General features: G+C 57.2%; 2 protein-coding genes across 3 annotated transcripts; both read left to right on the top strand.

Annotated features, from left to right (window-relative positions):
* Positions 1 to 112: 112 nt before the first annotated feature.
* PSME3 (proteasome activator subunit 3) lies at positions 113 to 6307 on the top strand. Its single transcript, XM_014959193.1, has 11 exons — positions 113 to 245; positions 701 to 733; positions 1074 to 1136; positions 1631 to 1735; positions 2045 to 2093; positions 2721 to 2833; positions 3314 to 3382; positions 3576 to 3643; positions 3772 to 3826; positions 4079 to 4165; positions 4673 to 6307. Exons 1-11 carry the CDS (start codon positions 204 to 206, stop codon positions 4751 to 4753), a joined length of 765 nt encoding a protein of 254 aa, XP_014814679.1. The 5' UTR covers positions 113 to 203; the 3' UTR covers positions 4754 to 6307.
* Positions 6308 to 10474: 4167 nt separating this feature from the next.
* AOC2 (amine oxidase, copper containing 2 (retina-specific)) lies at positions 10475 to 19907 on the top strand. 2 transcript variants are annotated; one of them, XM_014959099.1, is made up of 6 exons: positions 10475 to 10548; positions 10660 to 11151; positions 15213 to 16590; positions 18283 to 18568; positions 18791 to 18920; positions 19338 to 19907. In XM_014959099.1, exons 2-6 carry the CDS (start codon positions 10963 to 10965, stop codon positions 19620 to 19622), a joined length of 2268 nt encoding a protein of 755 aa, XP_014814585.1. In that variant the 5' UTR covers positions 10475 to 10548; positions 10660 to 10962; the 3' UTR covers positions 19623 to 19907. The 2 variants fall into 2 exon arrangements, with proteins under 2 accessions (XP_014814585.1, XP_014814584.1); XM_014959098.1 differs by lacking the exons at positions 10475 to 10548; positions 10660 to 11151 and having other exon boundaries at positions 14483 to 16590.
* The last annotated feature ends 253 nt before the right edge of the window (positions 19908 to 20160 follow it).

Raw genomic sequence — 20160 nt, 5'->3', positions numbered from 1 at the left:
CGCCCCGCCCTTACGCCGAGCCGCCTTGGAGCGGCCAGGACCCGGCGGCGACGGTCACGCGGGCGGCGGGCGCGCGCGCGCATTGGCGGGGCGCGCGGCGTGAGGTCAGTTCCGGTGGCGGCGACGCCGGTGGTGGGGCAGCGGCAGCGCGGCCCCGCGCTAGAGCCCGCCCGGACGCGCCCGCCACCGCCGCTGCCGCCGCCATGGCCTCGTTGCTCAAGGTGGACCCCGAGGTGAAGCTCAAGGTGCGCTCCCGCCCCCTCCGCCGCCCCACCGAGCCCCGTGCTCCGCCGAACGGCCCTTCCGCCCCGGCTGTTGGTCTGCGCGGCCCGCCCGCCCGCTTCTGCCCCTCCCGCCGCCCCCGCACCCCGCGGCTCCCCGGGGGGAGCGGGGATGGGGCCGCCCCCGGGCCGTTCCCCGGTGGATGGTGGCCGCGGGGCCGAGCGCGGCGGCCCTTCCTCCCCGCCCCGGGTGGGAGCCGCTCGGTGTGCGGTGCCTCCGGAGAGGCCTCCGGAGCCTGGGCTGAGGGCTGCTCCCGGGCTCGGCTACCGGTCGCGGCTCGCGGGAACCTCCCGCTGCCGGGGGCCTCACGCCAGGCCCGGAGATGAGGCGGAGCCCGCGCGGCGCGGTGCCGGTTTGTGCCGAGCCCGGCGCTGTGAGGGGAGGGCGGCTCTGACCGGTGTCTTTTGTCCCTCTGCAGGTTGATTCCTTCAGGGAGCGGATCACGAGCGAGGTGAGTCTCCCTCTCCCGCTGCCCCGGGGCAGGAGCCACCGTTCAACCGGGTCCCTCTGACAGACCTGAGCGGGGTTCGGGCCTCTCCGGGGGGCTCAGCCATGCTCAGAGCCTCGGGGGGTGTTGGGCAGCCCCACGGCTCCCCCGGTGCCGTCTCCCCTCGGCTCGGCCGGAGGGTTGGAGGGGGCAGAGTGATGCCAAATTTGCCCCAAAATTCGGCATCAAGAGCGTGTGCTCTCCTGCTTCCTGCCCCGGTGTGGTTGCTCTCCCCGATGTTCTTTCCTTGCTGGCAGGAACCTCGCAGCGTGTTTCACCTCCTCATCTCTTCTTTCCCTCTCAGGCTGAAGACCTGGTGGCAAACTTTTTCCCAAAGAAGCTGCTGGAGCTCGATGGGTTCCTCAAGGTGAGGTGTTCCCTGTCCTCTCTATCCTTTTTCCTTTCCAAGCTCCGTGTTGAAAGCAACGCAGCAGGTCGCGGCCTGTGTATTTTCTTGGTGGATTTCACCTTGTTCCAGAGGCCTGAAGCAGGGACTCCTTGCTTGTGTGCATTTGAGTGCTGTTAGCTCTAGAGGGGGTGCTTGCTTTTGCAGTTTTCTTTGTGTGCTCTCCACATTTATCTTTCTTAGGCATTCGGTGACTCGGGGCTGTCCTTGGTGATGCTGTGGTCTCGTAGGGCCTCTAGCGTCGATAGCTTTGATCCCAGCCTGGAGCTGGCACTCTCTTCTTGGGTGGAGGGAGGGCTCATCACAACCCTATTGTTAAGCTTTTTTTTTTGTCTTTCATCCTTATTTTATGGCTGGATAAGAGGGAGGTCTGAATCTTTTGTCTGCTCGTTGTGTTTGGTGTGAGAGAACTTGTTAGTTCATAATTAAATAACGAATCTGCTTTATTTTTCCAGGAACCTATCCTGAATATTCACGATCTCACTCAGATCCATTCGGACATGAACCTCCCAGTGCCTGACCCAATTCTGCTCACAAACAGCCACGATGGACTGGACGGGGTAAGGTTACTCTCTTGGCTGAGGTCCCTGCTTGGGTTCATTAAAACTGCATGGCTTGCTCTGCGCTGGAGTAGGATATTCTTATTTAATAACAGGCTGTGGCTCCCCCAAAGCCTTTAGGAATTGGTCTCTCGAGCCTGGGAAGTCTGCTGGAGGTAGCACTGTGCTCTGCAGGCCTCCTCTCTTTGTAAAGAAGGATGTTTAGAAACCAGGAGCCTAGCAGAGGCTCTAAACTTTTTTCTTATTTCCTTTGCAACGCTGTTATAGCTTACGACTAGTTTGTTGAGTAAAACATTTTGTATATTTTAGCCAAATATGAAAAAGAGGAAGCTGGAAGACCGCGAAGAGACCTTTCAGGGTAAGAGTCCCCCAGTCTCCTGTGTTGCTGCCTGCCCCCCTGAACCGGTGCCGTGCCTTAGGGCTGTGAAATCACACCAGCCCCACTTGTCCTGTCCCGACAGCAGCTGCTGTTCGTGCAAGGCCTGTCCCCTCAACCTCTCAGAGCCTGACCCACAGACGTTCTGTTGGGGAGGAGGAGTCAGGTTCCAGCTCTTAGAAGCATAATTAGGATTTCTCTGATAGACATAAGTAGTACTTGCTTGAGCTTGGCCTGCTGACAGAGGCAGCTGAGCTCCCTGTGCTGAAAGCTCTCTCCTTGACTGGAGGAAGATGCCAGGCTTTGGATTAAGCTGCAGCAGAAACATCTCATACACGTGCATCGGGAAAATCCTTTGTGCCCAGCCTCAGCAGCCTGGAGCTCTTCAGCTCTTGTCTCCACTCCGTGTTTTCTCTTTTCCCTCCTTTGTGGGAATCCCTGTTATCCCACCTCAAATTTCCCCTTCCCCACAGGTTAGCTGTAGCCTGGCTTGGTGGCCACCACTGGCCTTTGCGGGAGATAAGATGCCCAGGTGGACCTTCAGGCTGATCCCCTGGTGTAGATGTTCCTCTGAGTTGTTGATGTGGTGGTGTTCTCTTCTGTCACCAGGTACCAAAGTGTTCGTGATGCCCAATGGGATGCTGAAGAGCAACCAGCAGCTGGTGGACATCATTGAGAAAGTGAAACCCGAAATCAGGCTGCTCATTGAGAAGTGTAACACGGTGGGTATGAGCTCTGGAGCCAGCGGAGAGTCGGATGCTTTTGCTCTGGGTGGAAGGAGCAGGTCCCTTTGTGCTCAGTAGATGAGGAAGGACAGGATTCGTAGTACAATTTCTAGAAGCAGCTGGGAGGTACGTGCAGGGAAATGATGCTTTTCTGAGCCCTTGGGGAGCTCTGGAGTTCCTCTCCTGAAGGAGGATGCTGTCCGTTATGCACCTTCCTTCCTTGAGGCTCCTCTTCACCCTCCTTTGCACAGCCACAGAGACCTGCTGGGAGCTTTCCCTGGGGAGCTAGGATCGTGGTGGCCCAGCCATGTGGGAAATGGTCTCCTCGGGGGCGTTGTGTGAGTGTGAAGGACCTGCAGGAGTTTATCATAAACTGCCTGGCAAAGACAGCATCCTGGGGGGCTTTTGGTAAATCATTAGAGAGTGGTCTCTGGGGAGATGTTGGCACTGATCAGTGCTCTGGTCTTTCAACTGCAGGTGAAAATGTGGGTGCAGCTTCTCATTCCCAGGATAGAAGATGGAAACAACTTTGGTGTTTCTATTCAGGTAAGGCAGCGCTGGCTCTGGGCCCTGCTGCGGAGACAGCTCTGCTCCAGGGACGTGGATCTCAGCTTCCTCTGAGTCTTTCATTTGATGGGGTCCAGCAGTTGCAGTCGTGGGGTCGGTTTAGGTTTTGGTGCTGCTGAGGATGGCTGTAGTCGTGTGGAGCTGATGGCTTCCTTCTCTTCCTTCCCTGCAGGAGGAAACAGTTGCTGAGCTTCGAACTGTGGAGAGTGAGGCGGCGTCCTACCTGGACCAGATTTCTAGGTAGGCATGCAAGAACAGACCTCTTCTTTGGGATCCACTTGGGGAAGGTCCCTCGGCTTTTCTAGGGCAGCTGGAAAAAAATCTTGGTGCAGTTTATCTGACCTTTAATCTCTCTCTTTTCCTACCAGATATTATATCACAAGAGCAAAGTTGGTTTCCAAAATAGCCAAGTACCCTCATGTGGTAAGTAAATGGGGGGGGTGGAGATTTCCACATTACACACTGCTGCTTTTGGGGACTCTTTGGGCTGCTTGATCACTGTCCTTTTTGAGGGTCCTTGGGGGGGAAAGGTTGGGGATCGTACAAGGATGCAGAATGTCTGTGTTAGAGGAGGGAGAGCTGAAGGGAAGGGTTCCTTTGTAAAGGGCAGGACCTTCTTTTGGTGTTGGGGGGGGCACAGCTGAGCTCAGGCCACTCAGCATCTGCTCTCTGCAGGAGGACTATCGCCGCACGGTGACAGAGATCGATGAGAAGGAGTACATTAGTCTGCGCCTGATCATTTCAGAGCTGAGGAATCAATATGTAAGTGAAAAACGCAGCGTGTGCTGGCTCCCTGCACAGCAGTGGAGAGAGCCCTTTCGACCCTGCTGCTGCTGCTCTCCCCGTTCCCTCTGAGCACTACTAGTCCTGGGAGGAAGCTGGTCTCCCTGCTCCACTTTGGCTCTAACCAGAGGAGCCGGCTGGTGTCTCCTCACCATCTCCCAGAGGTGCAGGTGTCTCCAGCTGAGCAGTCACAGGAGTCTGGTACAAAATACTCCTTCCACAAAATATTACTTCCCCCTCTGGGGGAACCTGTGATCCTAAACTCTTCATGCAGTGCAAAGTCATTCCTGAGATCTGTAAAGAAATCTCTTTTTTTGGCCTTAACATGCAGTGGCTTCTGTAAAGTCTTGGTGAAGGAAGCCCTTGGTGTCACTAGCGTGTGGTGCTGAGGCAAGCTGTGCTGCTGTGCCACCAGTGCTCCTGGGGAAAGCTGGACCCCGGGTGACTTTGTCCTTCTTCTCTGAGTCCCATTCTCCCTTTTTGCAGGTCACTTTGCATGACATGATCCTTAAAAACATTGAGAAGATCAAGAGGCCTCGGAGCAGCAACGCTGAGACCCTCTATTAAGTGTCAACGTTTGAACTTGAGAACTGTTCAGTCAACTAAAGACCGTCATTGCCTTGGTTTGTTACGTGACTATCGAGATGGGAAACTGGCTGGAAATAGTATCGCATTCTTAGTTAAACTCTTAAGAAATTATCGCCTAGTTTTGTGATTGGTTTTGTTCAGGTCTCAGGAGCTCTCCCTCCCTCTAGTAACCGGTAACGAGAAGGTCGCGCTGCTGTGGGGTGCCCTAGAGGCTACTGCAGAGTGAGAGCACCAGCCAGGCAGGACCATTCCTGACGCCTTTCTTCCTTCCTGAGTGGGAAGGACCCTAGAGACCAAGCCCTCATCCTGTCCCACCTTGGCTGGAGGCTTCCCGGGGGTCTCTGGGGCAGGCGTCAGCAGGAGAGCGAATGCGGGTGGTGGGGAAGGGGTGGAGAACGTGGTGCTCCTCCCCGTGAGGACGAAGGGACCTGCCCCTTCTGGGCTGGTGGCAGCTCCTGGTACCGCTGAGCGGTCTGCACTCCTTTTCTGGCTCTTCTGCCTCAGCAGGGCCTGCCCTGGTGCTCTCTGTGTGGGTGCAGAGCGCGAGGTGCTGCTGGGAACGAGGGCTGGTGGCTCTCCTGGCTGCTCCTGGGCTCAGGTGGCTTTTGCTCCTGTTGGCGATTTGATTAGAGCCGCTTTCTTGGCTAAAACCAACGTTTCTTCACATCTGTCCTAGTGCCCCTTCAGCACGAGATACTTCTGCCCCGTCCGAGAGAAGGGGGTGGCCGGAGGTTCCCCCCTAAAGCCCCAGCACCCGGGCAGAGCGGCCACGGTGCTCGGGGTGAGGGTGGCCAGTACCGTGGCAGAGCTGGTAGCCTTTCCCCTGCAAAGGGCACACTCTGCTGTGCCCGGTGACTCCTCTTAAGCCGCCGGAACGTTTCATGGTCATTACAAACCCCTTTGGGAATGACAGGTTGTGTTGCGTCAGTTTTTTGTGTGTGGCGAGTTGGGCCCGTAACGCGCTGCAGGCTCCAAAATTTCTTATTTATAGTATTTCTACTTAAGTCCCCTCTTCAGGGAATGTTAAATCATTTGTTTCAGGAACCTCGCTGTTTCCCGGGTCTTGCTGTTACACCCCTATATTCTTATTGTGCAGTAGCCTTAAATAGTTGTGTTAACCTCATTGTAACAACAGTGACAAATGGAATGAACTCTTCTCCCCTCCTTTTTTTTTTTCTTTTTCTTTTTTTTCTTTTTTTTACTTTGTTTTTGTTTCTTCTTCTGCTTCCACCTCTAAGAGCCATGTTGTCTCTTGCTGGTTTCCCAGGGATCTGCCCGCAGTGTGGAGGGGCCACGGCCCTTGCTCTCTAGACTCTTCTGTTGTTGTTTGTAGTGAGTCAACTCTTAGTCTTCCCGCTAATAAATATTCAGTAACAAACCAACCGCGTTCCAGCTGCTGTCTGGAAGCAGCACTTCCCCTCGTGTTTCTTTGTATGGATTCCTTTTCATTTGTTCGGCTCTCTCTTGGCCAGATGAAAGTATGTAAACTTTTACCGGTGTCAAGGAATTAAAATAAGGTACTTGGACTTCTTTTAAGGTAGCCCCTCGTGTGTCGTGCTGAGCCCTGAGCCTGCGCAGTGTGAACGTCTGCTCCGGTCCTGCCTTTCTCACCTCCCTCTGCTCCTTCCCTGCACGTTCCCGTTTCTGCTGGAGGTGTTTCGGTGCCTTTCCCGTGCCCCCGGGTCGGGGCAGCCCCTCGGGATGTGCGGTGGGGTCTCTCCGAGTCTCCGTGGCAGCTCCCGCACCCCCGTCCCCCCGCTCTCCCCGCCCGCAGCATCCTCTGCTCTCCCCGGGCATCCTCCTCCTCTTCCTCCTCCCTGCGCTTCCTCCGGTCCCTGCTGCACCCCAGCCCGGGGACCGAGACCCAGACCCCTCCGGTGTCACCCCCCCTGTCACCCCCGGTGCCGCTAGGGGGGGCCCGGGAGCCGCCGCCGCTGCCAACGGGGCTCGGCCCGGTTCCTCCGGCCGCACCGGAGCAGGGGCTGCCGTTTGCGGAGAGACTCTGCCTCCCGCAGCGCCCCCCGCCCCGTGCTCCCCGCATCCCGCAGCCCCGGTGCGGGGAATGTCCCGCAAGCTGGTGGGCAATGGGGCAGCACAAGGGGCTCCATGGGCAGAAGGGACTTGATGGCTGGAAGTCCAGATGGAGAGCAGGGACAAGTGGTGTCCCTCAAGGGTCCGTGCTGGAACTAATACTGTTTATCATTGATAAAAATGTTAAAGCAGAGGGATTAAAGGCACCGTCAGCAAGTTTGGAGATGACACCGAGCTGTGTGCTGGTGTCCATACGCCTGAAGGATGGGATGTCATCCAGAAGGACCTGGACAGGCTGGAGAGGTAGGCCCAGGTGAACCTCGTGAGGTTCAACAAGAACAAGTGCAAGGTTCTGCACCTGGGCTGGAACAATCCTCACCATCAGCACAGAGGTATTAGAAAGCAGCCCTGAGGAAAGGGACTTGGGGGTGCTGGTGGATGAAAAGCTGGACATGAGCAGGCAGTGGGCAGTTGCAGCCCAGAAGGCCAATCCCATCCTGGGAGACCTAATAGCGGCCTTCCAGTACCTGAGGGGGCTACAGGAAGGCTGGGGAGAACCTGTTTAGAAAGGCCTGCAGTGACAGGACGAGGGGCAATGGCTTCAAGCTGGAGGGGAACAGATTTAGACTGGAGATGAGGAGAGGGTTCTTCACTGTGAGGGTGGTGGAGCACTGGGACAGGTTGCCCAGGGAGGTGGTTGAGGCCCCTTCCCTGGAGATATTCAAGGAGAGGCTCGACGAGGCCCTGGGCAACCTGGTCTAGTTGGGGGTGTCCCTGCTGACTGCGGGGGGGTCGGACTAGATGGCCTTTGGAGGTCCCTCCTGGCCTGGACCATTCTATGATTCTATAAGGAGCCCATCCCCTGGGAGGCCCGTGCCAGCCTCCCTGGGAGGACGGAGCACCGGTGGTGGTGGCAGCAGCACGGCTGTCCCATGGGAGTAGGGAAGGGTTTGTTGTCACCCCTTGGTCTTGGTTTCTGCCCTGCTCTCCAGAAGTGGCATCGCGCTGGCACAGGATGTGGGGACATCCCAGCTTGTATGCAGTGACAAGAGTATGAGCTCTGAGAGGAGGATGAAGACAGTTGGGTGCAAACGCTGCCAGAAATGCAGCCAGCATGGGTTTCCCACTTTCTGTTTGTCACAAACTGACCCTGTGAGTTGGGGGAGCAGGAGTCAGGGGTTTCCAAAGCCTGAGGTCCGCCCTGGGGAATGTTTAAGACTTTCCAGAGTCAGGAGAGCTGGCAGGGGGTGTCTGTACCGTGCTCTTTACCCAGCTGTCTGGCAGTCCCTGACTCTGAGTTTCCATGAGCCAAAAGCTGTCTGTCTCTGGTTGTGGTTTCTATAAATTTCGGAGACTATTTTTTGCCGCCTCTACCTTTCTGCGCGAGCGAAAGCCAGCGAGCTCCCCTCTTCCTTGCTTTGTTTGGGAGACGTGGGCAATTTAGCAAATATAAGATGTCCTGATGGGCAGTACCTAAAAGCAAACGTGTAGCCAAAATAAACACGGGTAGATGTGAATTTTCCATGTGAGGTGTGGGACGGAGCGATGGGCTAATGGGGCCGGGGAGCCGAGTTGGGGGAAGGGGTTTGTGCACCAAACAGGCCATAAACAACTTCCACGGCTGTTAGCGAGACGTGTAATTTTTTTAAATTCTAGGTTAGCTTTAAGCTGCTCCGGGCTTCTTTTGGAGAAGGTACAGGAGCAACCCAGTGGTACGTGTGGCCCTGAACGATACCTGATGGCTTTCCATCAGTAAGGTATTGACACAGGCCTCCTGGCTCTGCGGGCTCAGTTAATTCCTCTGCTTCCTGACACTCCTGCTGCAAGATGGAGGTGGATTTAGGGCTGTTCTGTTTATTCTGAAACGTAGCTCCCCGAAAGCACAGACTGATCCCTGTGTTGCTTGTAACGGGCTTTAAAAGTCCCCAGCTTGAAAAGTACAGCAGAAATGGACGGTATTAAATAATGTGGTACTGGATGTGGCGTCCGTGGACAGACCCAGCCGTGGGGCAGAGGCCGTGTGGGAAGTTCTGTTCGTGTCCTCTGTGCCCACAGAGCTGGGGTGTGCACTCTGGGGTGGTTTCTCCTGAGACTGTCATTACGTGTTGGGGCTTCTTTGCTCCCAAACGCCCCACATGTGCAGGATGAGAGTGTGCCCACACTTTATTTTCAGCCGTCTCCCAGGGAAGCTGCAGGGTGAGTTGTGATTTGTGGGGCAGTAAGGCCTGTGGAGTTTGTCCAGTTCTCCCAAACGACTGCTGTGCTGCTTAGAAACTGGCCATCTGTAATTGCAGCCTTGACCTTTAGGGACTTGGGATGCAAAACCAAGAGGCAAAGTCAAAACTGAGTGATCTGCTCTTTTTGTTCTCTAAGGAAGGGTCACCATGAGCCTTGTGCGCAGCCATCCCAGCTCAGGTGTCAGGCACCTGGTGCAGCAGCAGGTTTGTTGGATTCCTTGGGGGGCAGGTCCCAGGTCTCCTCTGACCCTCATCTGGGGCAGCAGCACTTTCTGCCTGAGGGAGATGGGTGCCATGTTCTAGGCTTACCCCAAAAGCGAATTTTTCTTTCAAGGCTAACTCCAAATAATCCTCGAAGCCTCGTTGACTTCACGGACTGAAATACTGACTTAGAAGCTGGGGCTCCTTTGCTTAATTTGGGGCTACTCAGAGGCCCCTGGGGGGATGTTGGTGAGATCTGGGCACCTCTGAGACTCATAGTTCTTGTCCCATGTAGCCCAGGCTCTCTCCTCATCCATCCTCCCTCCCCTGGCTTGTGTCTGTGCCGTCACTGAGCCACAATGGCCACCAGAACTGGCTGCTGTGGCCCCGCAGGCTTTGCACGGGGGGGGACATGGGTGTCCCTGGCCTGCACAGCCACAGCCTGGGCTAAAAACGGTGGAGGCTGCCAGTGGTGGTGAGGATGATGGAGCGTGTCCTGTGGCAACTTGGCCTCCGGCCTGTGGCGTGGTGTCTGGTGTGGCCGGAGACCGCAGAGCGGGGCCGAGCCCAGGGCAAGATCCGCTGTGGGGGAAGAGCCGAGGCGGTGCTGAGGCTGGGGGGGTGTCTCCCACCAGGAAACTCTGACGGGAGGAGGAAGGGAAGGACAGGGTGAGGTGAGGTGATGCTGGCAGCAGGAGTGGAAATGTTGGGTTGACTCTCCAGCCCTGGTTCTCTTGGATGCTTTATGCCTTTCAGCACCAGCGGAGGGGCCAGCAGGGACTGCAGCTCACACCGTGTCCCAATGCCTCTCAACAACGCTGTGGGACCAGCAGGGACACCTTCAGTGGGTGGCAGGGGACAGTTATCACACCCTCTGGTAGGAATCCTGGTAGTGGCCGCTCAGCCCGGCAGCGCGGGGACAACGGGCACCGCCACGGCCGCTGCAGGTGGGGGTGGCTTTGTCCTTGGGGGGAGCTTCTCAGAAGCTGCACCTCAGTTTATCTGTGAGTCGGAGACAGAGACAAAAGCTGTGTGATCCTGTCTGGGGGGAACGCTAATCAGCTAATTAGCTGAAAGCTGCTCAGAGGGGCAAACCAAGCACCGGGACCTGAATCTCACCCTGAACTACATCTTTCCACGTCTGCCAAAGCTTCTCTGCTGCTACACAGATGGATGTGTTTTCAGAAAGGCTCCCGTGTAGAAGATTTAAAAAAAAAAAATAAAATAAAAAGTAACTCCGAGCTTGGAATCGTGCTGCCAGGGAGAATGTTTACAAGGAAACAGCCTGATAAACAAGGATATTTGGTGAGTTGCAAAGAGGTGAAATTCTACAGTGTGGCAACAATTCCCAGTTTGTCAGAGCTTCGTGCTGGTCGCAGCCACCTCAGGCTGACTACAGGATCCTCGTTTTTACAGGCAGCCTCAGGAAACCAGGTTGGACTGAAAAAGTAACAGAATTATGTGAAACTTGTCTGAGTCACTGACCCTGCATCTCCACCAGTTCCTCCAGGGCACTGCTCGAGGAGGAGACGGAGAGGGCTGCAGCTGAGAGAGATCTGCCCTTTCTGGTCACCACCAATTTCAGATCTCCTCCCCTTGCCTCTCCCAGTCTTTTGTACTTTCCAAGCTAATCCATCCAGCGCAGCATGAACTGACAGCAGCAGCAGCTGGAAACCCTGCTCTGAAAGCTGCTCTGAATGCCCCAGGACCAGCAGCACCATGCACGTGAAAACCCTGCTCATCCTCCTCCTCCTGGCCTTAGCCACGATATTTGCCCTGGTTTGCGTGCTGCTGACCAGAGGGAGAGCCCCCAGCGCCTGCCAGCACCAGCCCCCGGGGCAGGAGGACACTGATGACGGCCAGAGCCTGGTGTTTGCTGACCTGAGCCCCGAGGAGATGGTGCAAGTGGTGGGGTACCTGCGGGGAAACCTTGGGGTGCAGCTGGTGGACGCCTCGCGTGCCAAGCCCTCGGACAACTGCATCGCCTCCGTGGACGTGCAGATCCCCGCCAAGGCCGAGGTGCTGCGGTTCCTGGATGGTGGGGGGGCTCGTCCCCCCCGGGAGGCGCTGGCCGTGCTCTACTTTGGGAACCAGCCAGAGCCCAACGTCACCGAGTACGTGGTGGGGCCGCTGCCGAGGCCGGTGTATCACCGGGACGTGACGGTGCAGAAGTACGGGGGGAAGGTGCCCTACCACCGCAGACCCACGCTGGCTGTTGAGTACCAACAGATTGGAGGGTTTTTAAAAAGCCAAGTGTTCCCCACAGCTCCATCTTTTATGCATCAAGTCATGGAGTATGATGGAGCTAATCTAGCAGCCCTGACAGCTGCTCCCCGTGGATTCCAGTCTGGAGATCGGATCACCTGGTTCGTCTTGTTTCAGAACGTGAGCGGGTTCTTCGTGCACCCGGTGGGGCTGGAGGGGCTGGTGGACCACAGCAGCCTGGACACCTCCCGGTGGGCAGTGAGCAGGGTCTTCTACAACGGGCAGTACTACCGGGACATGGTTCAGCTGGAGAGCGCCTACGTGCAGGGTCGCATCAGCGTGGAGAAGGTGAAGAAGGCACCAGAGGATGGGGGTTTCTCATCCATGAAGCCCCGAGCACCTTCGGCCGCGCTGTTCCCTTTGCAGTACGAGCCCCAGGGTCCCCGCTACAGCATCAGGAACAACCACGTCCTCTTCCAGGCCTGGAGCTTCTCCTTTGGGATGAGCGTGAGCACGGGCCTGCGTCTGTTCGACGTGCGACACAAGGGGGAGAGGGTGGCCTACGAGATCAGTGTCCAGGAGGCGATGTCAGTGTATGGTTCCAACTGCCCTGGAGGGATGTCGACGAGGTACATGGACGGGAGCTTTGGCATCGGGCGCTACACCTCCCCCTTGGTGCGAGGGGTCGACTGCCCCTACTCGGCCACGTACCGGGATGTGCACTACCTTGCTCATTCCCAGGTCCCTAGAATTACTAAAAATGCTCTTTGCATCTTTGAGCAGAACCTGGGCTCCCCACTGCGGCGCCACTACTCCAACCTGCAGTCTCTCTACTACGGGGGGCTGGTCAACTCTGCTCTGGTCGTTCGCTCCATTGCCACCGTGGGCAACTATGACTACGTGTGGGACTTCATCTTCTACCAGAATGGGGCCATCGAAGGCAAGGTCCAGGCCACGGGATATGCGAGCTCATCCTTTTTCCATGGGGATGGTCTGAGATATGGCAATCGGGTTGGGGAGCACACGCTGGGAACGATACACACCCATTCCATCAACTATAAGGTGGACTTGGATGTGGGAGGTAGGTCTGGGTCTTCCTTTAATCTCTGCTCTTATACTGTAAACTCTGGAGCTCCGGGGGGATTGCCTCCCTTCTGTAGAATCCCTCATAACTGACATCAGAACTCTGCTTTTTTCTCTCTCTTACCCTCTTCTTTCATTGCAAAATTATTTTTCCGAGTATAAAATAGTTGGACGAGGTCATGCAGTTGAAGGCAGCGTGAATTGTCTGGGAGCTCCGCGTTCAGCCCAGGGAAAGTATGAAAGGTAGCAGCTGAAAAATGTTTGTGTTTCCTTGAGGCCTCCCATCTGGCAGAGCCCGTGTTGCTTTGGGCATGGCCAGGTGGCGGGAGCACGGCCCCGTCTGCCGCCCCGGGCTCTGAGCCGAACTCAGGAAAGTCCTTGTCACATCTCAGCTGACCAGCACCAAGCGGGAGGTCGGGGTTGTTGTCCACAGGGCTGAGCTCCTGCAGCTCCATCCTCTTTTGAGGAAACCCTTGTACGTTGGATCCTGCAACTTGGCTCCAAGGCGGCTGCAGAGTCCGGGAATTCCCCGCTCCCACACGGAGCCACGCTCTCCGGCACCGCAGCCCTTGGAGGGTTATTTGAGTCCAGGAGCAGCTCCCCCCCGGCCGGGGAAGTGCTGGCAGCCATCTGGGGAGGCACCGGGGATGCTCAGCCCAAAGTTTTGCTTCTCCACAAAGGCTATTGTGGTAACTGCAGCTCGGGAAGGGGCACGGGCAGCGCTGGAGACACCGACCGGCAACATCGGGTGCCTGTTACTGAGACCTGCTCCTGGAGAAAGTCTGGGAAAACTGTTTTACATGTACGCAGGACCAGAGAGGTCGCTGGTATGCAGTGGATGCGTCTGTAGCAGCCCAGGAAATGCAGCTCCTGGAAGCCCTGCTGTCCCCCGGGGATGTGGGGAGCCGGCATGGAACCCCTTACCCCAGGCTGCTGCTGGCTCCGGTGCCAGTTCCATCCCTGGCACGCGTCCTCTCTTGTGGTCTCCAAAGGTGCTGGTGCTCTCATTATGGCTGAAATCGGGGCTGATGCTGGTTCCTTCCCATGAGCAAGGCTTGAACCCGTGCGAAGCTGCGGTTCCCGTGTGGTGGCAAGGTCCTTCTCTGTGACTGCTGTGCCCCTCGGTGCCCTGCTCTATTTACAGCCCCTGAGCCCTGGCTGCTGCAAAATGCTCTTGAGAAGAAGAGCTGTATGAATTCCCAGACTTGTTTCTTTAGCGAGGGAGGGGGGTCCTGTCCCCACAGCAGCGCTGGGGGCCGTGTGGGGCGCTCCAGATGTGCCCTGCGGGGATTCCTGCCTTCCGAGTGCAGGGAAGGCAAAAGTGGGTCATCTCCTGCACAGGTTTCTTGGATGCTGGCCTGGGGCTGGCGTGAGACCTGCAGGGAAAAAGGGCAATTATTCCCTGGCTGGAAGTGAGAATGAAAACATAAGTTCCTAAATTAACACCATGCAAGAGTGGGAAATGGCTCCAGCGCCGCGGTGATTTCGGCCCCTCCTGCTCGTGCCTCACACCTTCTCCACCAGAAGGAGACCACGGTCCCCAGAGACTCCTCCTTGGCTGTGGGTGAGGTGGAGCAGTCTTGCAGCAGCTGGTGGCTGTGCAGGACAGTGGCCTTGCAGCACAGTGGGGTGTCCTGGGTGTCCCTGCCCCGTGGTGGTGGCTGCCCAAGTGCTGCTCCCTCCCCAGGGAGGTCCATGGTGTGGTCAGCAGTGATGAACAGGCTCCTGGCAGTAACCTTTTCTGTCTGTGACAGCTCTTGTTTGAGGCTCATGTTCACTGGAGTTGGGTTGGGGTGGCTGAATGGGGACAGACGTGTCCTGTTCATTGTCCTGCAGCCTCTGCTCTCCTGGTGCAGCCACTCCAGGGCTGCCTGTAGCTTGCAGTTGCTGCCAGGGCTTTGGCGGGCACTGCCTGTTCTCTCCAGGGAGCTTCATCCCATCCCATCCTGTCTGTCCAGAGCTGGAGCCACCAGATCCTTCCCTCAGGGCTGGGGAGGCGACAGGGAGAACAGGCACATGGAGGTGCAAGACCTGCCAGCATGTCTTGGAGTCTCCTGGAGCTCCAACCTTGACCAGCCCTTCAGGGCAGCAGGGCTGGTCCTGGGGCACCAGGGTGCAGGAGGAGCTGGGGGTCCCACACGAGACAGGACAGGGTGACCTGGGAGAAGCAAAGGTGTGTTGGACAGACCAAGGCTGGGTCTCTTTGTGGTGTCACCCTGCAGCAGAGAAACCCATCAGTGGCTTTGGGGAGTGAGTCAGGCACCGGCTCCCCCACTGGATTCCTCGGAGTGTCTGGGGTGGGGAGGAAACAGGCTGAACTGGCTGGGACCTGTGATCTGCTCTTGGAGTCCTATACAAGCTCCAGGCTCCCTCTCCAGCAACGCCTTTACGCCTACAGTCGGGGAAATTAATTAAGAGCCTGATCTGTGAGTGAGGGACACATTCTGGAGCTTGCCACCGAACGCAACGCACGGTCTCCGACTCGAGAGATGAACCCCAAACTCCCCTACGTCCTCCTGGTGGGGGCTGGGGTGATAATCTTCATTCTCTCCTGCATGTTGCTGAGCAGGGGGAGGCGATCGCCCAGCTGTGAGTCCCAGCCCCACGTCGTGGAGAAGTCGGGGTCCACAAGCCAGAGCCTGGTCTTTGCTGACCTGAGCCCCGAGGAGATGGCGCAAGTGGTGGGGTACCTGCGGGGAAACCTTGGGGTGCAGCTGGTGGACGCCTCGCGTGCCAAGCCCTCGGACAACTGCATCGCCTCCGTGGACGTGCAGATCCCCGCCAAGGCCGAGGTGCTGCGGTTCCTGGATGGTGGGGGGGCTCGTCCCCCCCGGGAGGCGCTGGCCGTGCTCTACTTTGGGAACCAGCCAGAGCCCAACGTCACCGAGTACGTGGTGGGGCCGCTGCCGAGGCCGGTGTATCACCGGGACGTGACGGTGCAGAAGTACGGGGGGAAGGTGCCGTACCACCGCAGACCGATGCTGGGCAGTGAGTACGAGCAGCTGGGAGCTTTCTTAGAGAGAGTGGCTTTTGCTGCAGCCCCGACCTTCCTGACAGAAGTGTTTGAGTATGACGGCACCAACGTGGCGTTCCAGACCACAGCCCCTCATGGATTCCGCTCCGGAGACCGTAAGTCCTGGTTCATCATATTTCAGAATGTGAGCGGGTTCTTTGTGCACCCGGTGGGGCTGGAGGTGCTGGTGGACCACAGCAGCCTGGACACCTCCCGGTGGGCAGTGAGCAGGGTCTTCTACAACGGGCAGTACTACCGGGACATGGTTCAGCTGGAGAGCGCCTACGTGCAGGGTCGCATCAGTGTGGAGAAAGTGCAGAAGGCACCACAGGATGGGGACTTCTCGTCCATGAAGCCCCGAGCATCTTCGGCCACTCTGTTCCCTTTGCAGTACGAGCCCCAGGGTCCTCGCTACAGCGTCAGGAACAACCACGTCCTCTTCCAGGCCTGGAGCTTCTCCTTTGGGATGAGTGTGAGCACGGGCCTGCGTCTGTTCGACGTGCGACACAAGGGGGAGAGGGTGGCCTACGAGATCAGTGTCCAGGAGGCGATGTCAGTGTATGGTTCCAACTGCCCTGGAGGGATGTCGACGAGGTACATGGACGGGAGCTTTGGCATCGGGCGCTACACCTCCCCCTTGGTGCGAGGGGTCGACTGCCCCTACTCGGCCACCTACGTGGACACACACTCTCTGTCCGAGACCCTGAGTCCCATCAAGAAAAAGGATTCTCTCTGCATCTTTGAGCAGAACCTGGGCTCCCCACTGCGGCGCCACTACTCCAACCTGCAGTCTCTCTACTACGGGGGGCTGGTCAACTCTGCTCTGGTCATTCGCTCCATTGCCACCGTGGGCAACCACGACTATGTGTGGGACTTCATCTTCTACCAGAACGGGGCCATTGAAGGCAAGGTCCATGCCACAGGGTACACAAGCTCATCCTTTCTCCATGGGGACGGTCTGAGATATGGAAATCGGGTTTGGGAGCACACGCTGGGAACGATACGCACCCATTCCATCAACTATAAGGTGGACTTGGATGTGGGAGGTAGGTCTGGGTCTGTGTCTCTCCTTTGTGCCCTCTATGAGTACTTTTAGACTTCCCAAACTTGATGGCTTTTGGTCCTTGTCCAGTTTTTTCTTTCTGTGTGTGGGGCAGGATCCTGTGCTGGCACAGTGCCGCCTCCCTTCTGGATTTGGGTCATTGAAAAGCTGTTGTCCCACAGGGAGAAGTTCCCCCTCCATCCCCTGTAATTTCCCCATCGGGCCACGGAGAGCTGTGACTGCCTGGGCTGGCTAAAGCCAGTGCTGTCCTATGTCCCCTGCCCCTAATGGGGAGGGTCCTTCCCCTCCTGCCTGGCAGATGGACCCACTCCCACCCTAACTCGGTGCCCTCGATGCCCCCAGGGCTCTGCAGAACTCGGGATTTTTCCCTCCACACCCTCCCCCTGTCCTGAGCCCCAGATGGCAGTCGGAGTCGCTCAAGCTGGTTTGTTGGGATGTGGTTTCCAGCTCACATTCCTGCTTCCTCCAGCTTTGCCAAGCTGTTCCTGCTGCTCTTGTGTGAGCAGGGCCGGGGGCTGCCCCCCGGGGGGCTGGGGGCTCAGGTGGGTGCTGGGCTGCTTTGTGCCAGGGCACCAGGGAGCGGCGGCTGCAGTTTTCTTGGTCTTCCCCTACCATTTGTGCCACAAATCTCTCCTCGTGCTGCTGCTGGAATTGCATTTGCTGCACGCTCCTGCCATCTGCTAAAAATATCCTAATTTCCTTTTAAATTGGGAAACACACATTTATAGACTGTGTGGTTTTAGGATGGGGTTTGAGTCCTTCGGTGAAAATGGGGCATGGCAAAACCGCAAGGATGGGGAGAAGGTGGATGAAGTCAGAGCGTGACTGCTGTCACTGGGAGGGGAGGTGTGGGGTTGGAAGTTTTTGGCACATCAGAAAAGGGAAGTGAGTGGCAGATGCTGGATGTGGGTCCTCATCCATGGGGCTCAGGCTCTGGTGCTGCCTCGGTGGCAGCCGTGGGGCTCAGGCCCAGGGGTGGCCAGATGTTCAGCTCTGGGGTGGCCTTGGTGTGAGCTGGAAACTCGCCTGGGGTGAGGGGAGCAGAGCAGGGGGTGTTACTCCATCTCTGCATCCAGGGTGGGCAGTGGGGGTCGAGCACTGGCCCCAGAGCCAGGAGCCCTCTCAGCCAGCCCTTTGCCACCACGTCTCCAGATTTGCCTTGCTCTTGTGCCCCTCCAGCTGCTTGGAGCCTCCGGCTCATGACTCTTGTTTGTGGAAGGACCTGAACGTCGCGGCACTGCTCCAGTTCTGTGATGTGCAAATGTGCTGGGAGCCCTCCCCAGCTCTCAGGACACACACTGACGAGCCCAAACACTGTGTCTGGGCCATCAGGCGCTTGGGTTAATTAGGCTGTGCCTGCACTGGGGAGCAAACCTGTTCTTCTGCAGTGGGATGAGGTTCTTGTCCCCCTCAGAGAGTGAGAGAACCCATGGATGGTGGTGTCTGCCACAGGGTGGTGTTGCCTGGGTCAGACAAACAGTCCTACAGCCATAGATAAATGTACACGTAGAGTCCTGCTGCCATGGAGCTGCGGGACAGTGGCTGCTCCCACGGGCAGGAGCTGCTGCTTGGATTCGGAGTCTGGGAGGGGAGGATGGGGACAGCAAGCTCTGGCTGCAGAGATGTCCATGGGAGACAGTGGATGCTCCTCAGTAACTTTGCTTTTTTTTTGCAGGGGTGAAGAACTCCCTGGTGGCCCACGACATGGCGTTTGAGGTGACACGGGCTCCCTGGAGCCCGGAGCAGCAGATAGAGCGGCCACGACTCACCAAGAAAGTCCTGGACACAGAGGACCAGGCTGCCTTCAGACTCCAGTCGAAGATGCCCAGATATGTCTACTTCGCCGCCAACGGCAAAAACAAGTGGGGCCACCAGCGTGGTTACAGGATCCAGATCACCAGCTTTGCGGGGGATCACATCCCTGAAGCCAGCTCCATGGAGAGGGCCATCAGCTGGGCAAGGTCAGGCTGCTTGGCCCGGGAGGGTGGGTTCTCAGAGACACCCTCAGCCTCACTGGGGAGGGAGCACGTGGGTGTTCCTTGATGGGGAGGCACAGGGCAGGTGCTTTCCTGGACTGGGGTCACTCCTTAGGAACAAGCTTGTGCTCCACAGGCTCTCTGGGGAGTTGGCTTCCAGCCCTGCCCTGCCCCGGGGGCTGCTCCCATCTCTCTCCTTGTCCTCAGGTACCAGCTGGCCGTCACCCGGCGCAAGGAGGAGGAGCCCACCAGCTCCAGCATCTACAACCAGAACGACCCCTGGACGCCCACTGTTGCCTTCGCCGACTTCATCAACAACGAGACCATCACCAACGAGGTGAGCTGGGGTCTCCTGGGCTGGAACTGGAATACCCAGAGCTGGGGTCACCAGGGAGAGCAGCAGCCCCAGGAAATGAGGGTTTGAGCATCCCCTTTTCTGTGCATCTGCTCAGTGCTTCGGTCAGAGCACGTAGATCAGAGCACAGAGCAGGAGCTCGTTTCTCCCTGTGGAGAAATGCTGGCAAAACGTCAGGAAAATCTCTGTGAGGCCAGGGCTTGGACACAGGGGTCAGGGCAAGGGCCCTTCTGCAGGTCTTTGGGGAAGGGAGGGGATCTTCCTCAGGAGGGGGGAGCTCGGCATGTGGGGATGTGGCCGGGCTGGTGCCTGGGGAGGTCTCCCCCTGTTCTCCTGAATAGGTTTCAGTCGCTGCCAGCATCTGAAATAACCCTGGTCTTGTGGCTCTTCCCTGCCTAGGACCTGGTTGCCTGGATAACTGCTGGTTTCCTTCACATCCCGCACTCGGAGGATATTCCCAACACCGTGACAGTGGGAAACTCAGTCGGCTTCCTCCTGAGACCTTACAACTACTATGACCTGGACCCCTCCATCTACTCGCACGACGGCGTGTTTTTCACCAGCGAGCAGGAAGTCACGTCGTGTGACGTCAACCCCATGGCCTGCCTGCCCAAAACAGCCTCTTGTTTGCCAAACTTCCCCCCGTTCACCTTCGACGGTTTCCAAAATACGAGCAGGCTTTAACGCTACAGGACGGCGTTAGGAGACACAGTCAGAGGCACCAGGTTGACTCTTCTGTCTCAGATTTTCAGGTTTTTTTAGTGAAGTTGTCTCCATTTCCAGTTGTGCAATGACTTCACTTTTTATCATTGCTTTTTAAAATAGTGCTCTTTCAAAGGGAAGCATAATCTTCTCGGCGTGACGCCGGATGGGAGTTTACGTTATCTCTGTTAATTGCTGAATTTGAGTTTGTTGCAGGAGGAAGGTGAGGAGAAAATCCAATTCCTCTGCTGTAGAAGCAAGTGCTGTGTAGTGCCTGTCTCAGGTTGAAAAAAAAAAAGAAAGTTATTCTGGCCCAGTGCTCTTATGAGTGTTTCTTCTTATGATTTACAGCAGCATCTGCCCCGTCCGGGCACAGGGTGGGTCTGGCCAGAGGGCAGGAGGCTGGGGAGCCCTGGGGCTTGGGGGGGACACCCAGGTGGGTGCTGGCACCAAGCTCTGGGTGCTCGGGGTGAGGTTGGGGACAGTCAGGACCTGCTTGGGTGGCAGCACCCAGGGACTC

Source organism: Calidris pugnax, unplaced genomic scaffold, assembly GCF_001431845.1.
Source record: "Calidris pugnax isolate Ruff unplaced genomic scaffold, ASM143184v1 scaffold341, whole genome shotgun sequence".
NCBI classification, from domain to species: Eukaryota; Metazoa; Chordata; class Aves; order Charadriiformes; family Scolopacidae; genus Calidris; species Calidris pugnax.
The sequence above is the reverse complement of the archived record's forward strand: the minus strand, read 5'-3'. Positions and strand labels throughout refer to the sequence as shown.

Coding starts and splice junctions, on each gene's coding strand:
- PSME3 (XM_014959193.1), top strand. CDS start 204: ATGGCCTCGTTGCTCAAGGTGGACCCCGAGGTGAAGCTCAAG. Junction 2,834..3,313: donor TCATTGAGAAGTGTAACACG/GTGGGTATGAGC, acceptor TTTCAACTGCAG/GTGAAAATGTGGGTGCAGCT. Junction 3,827..4,078: donor TAGCCAAGTACCCTCATGTG/GTAAGTAAATGG, acceptor TGCTCTCTGCAG/GAGGACTATCGCCGCACGGT.
- AOC2 (XM_014959098.1), top strand. CDS start 15,021: ATGAACCCCAAACTCCCCTACGTCCTCCTGGTGGGGGCTGGGGTGATA. Junction 16,591..18,282: donor GGTGGACTTGGATGTGGGAG/GTAGGTCTGGGT, acceptor TTTTTTTTGCAG/GGGTGAAGAACTCCCTGGTG. Junction 18,921..19,337: donor ACGAGACCATCACCAACGAG/GTGAGCTGGGGT, acceptor TTCCCTGCCTAG/GACCTGGTTGCCTGGATAAC.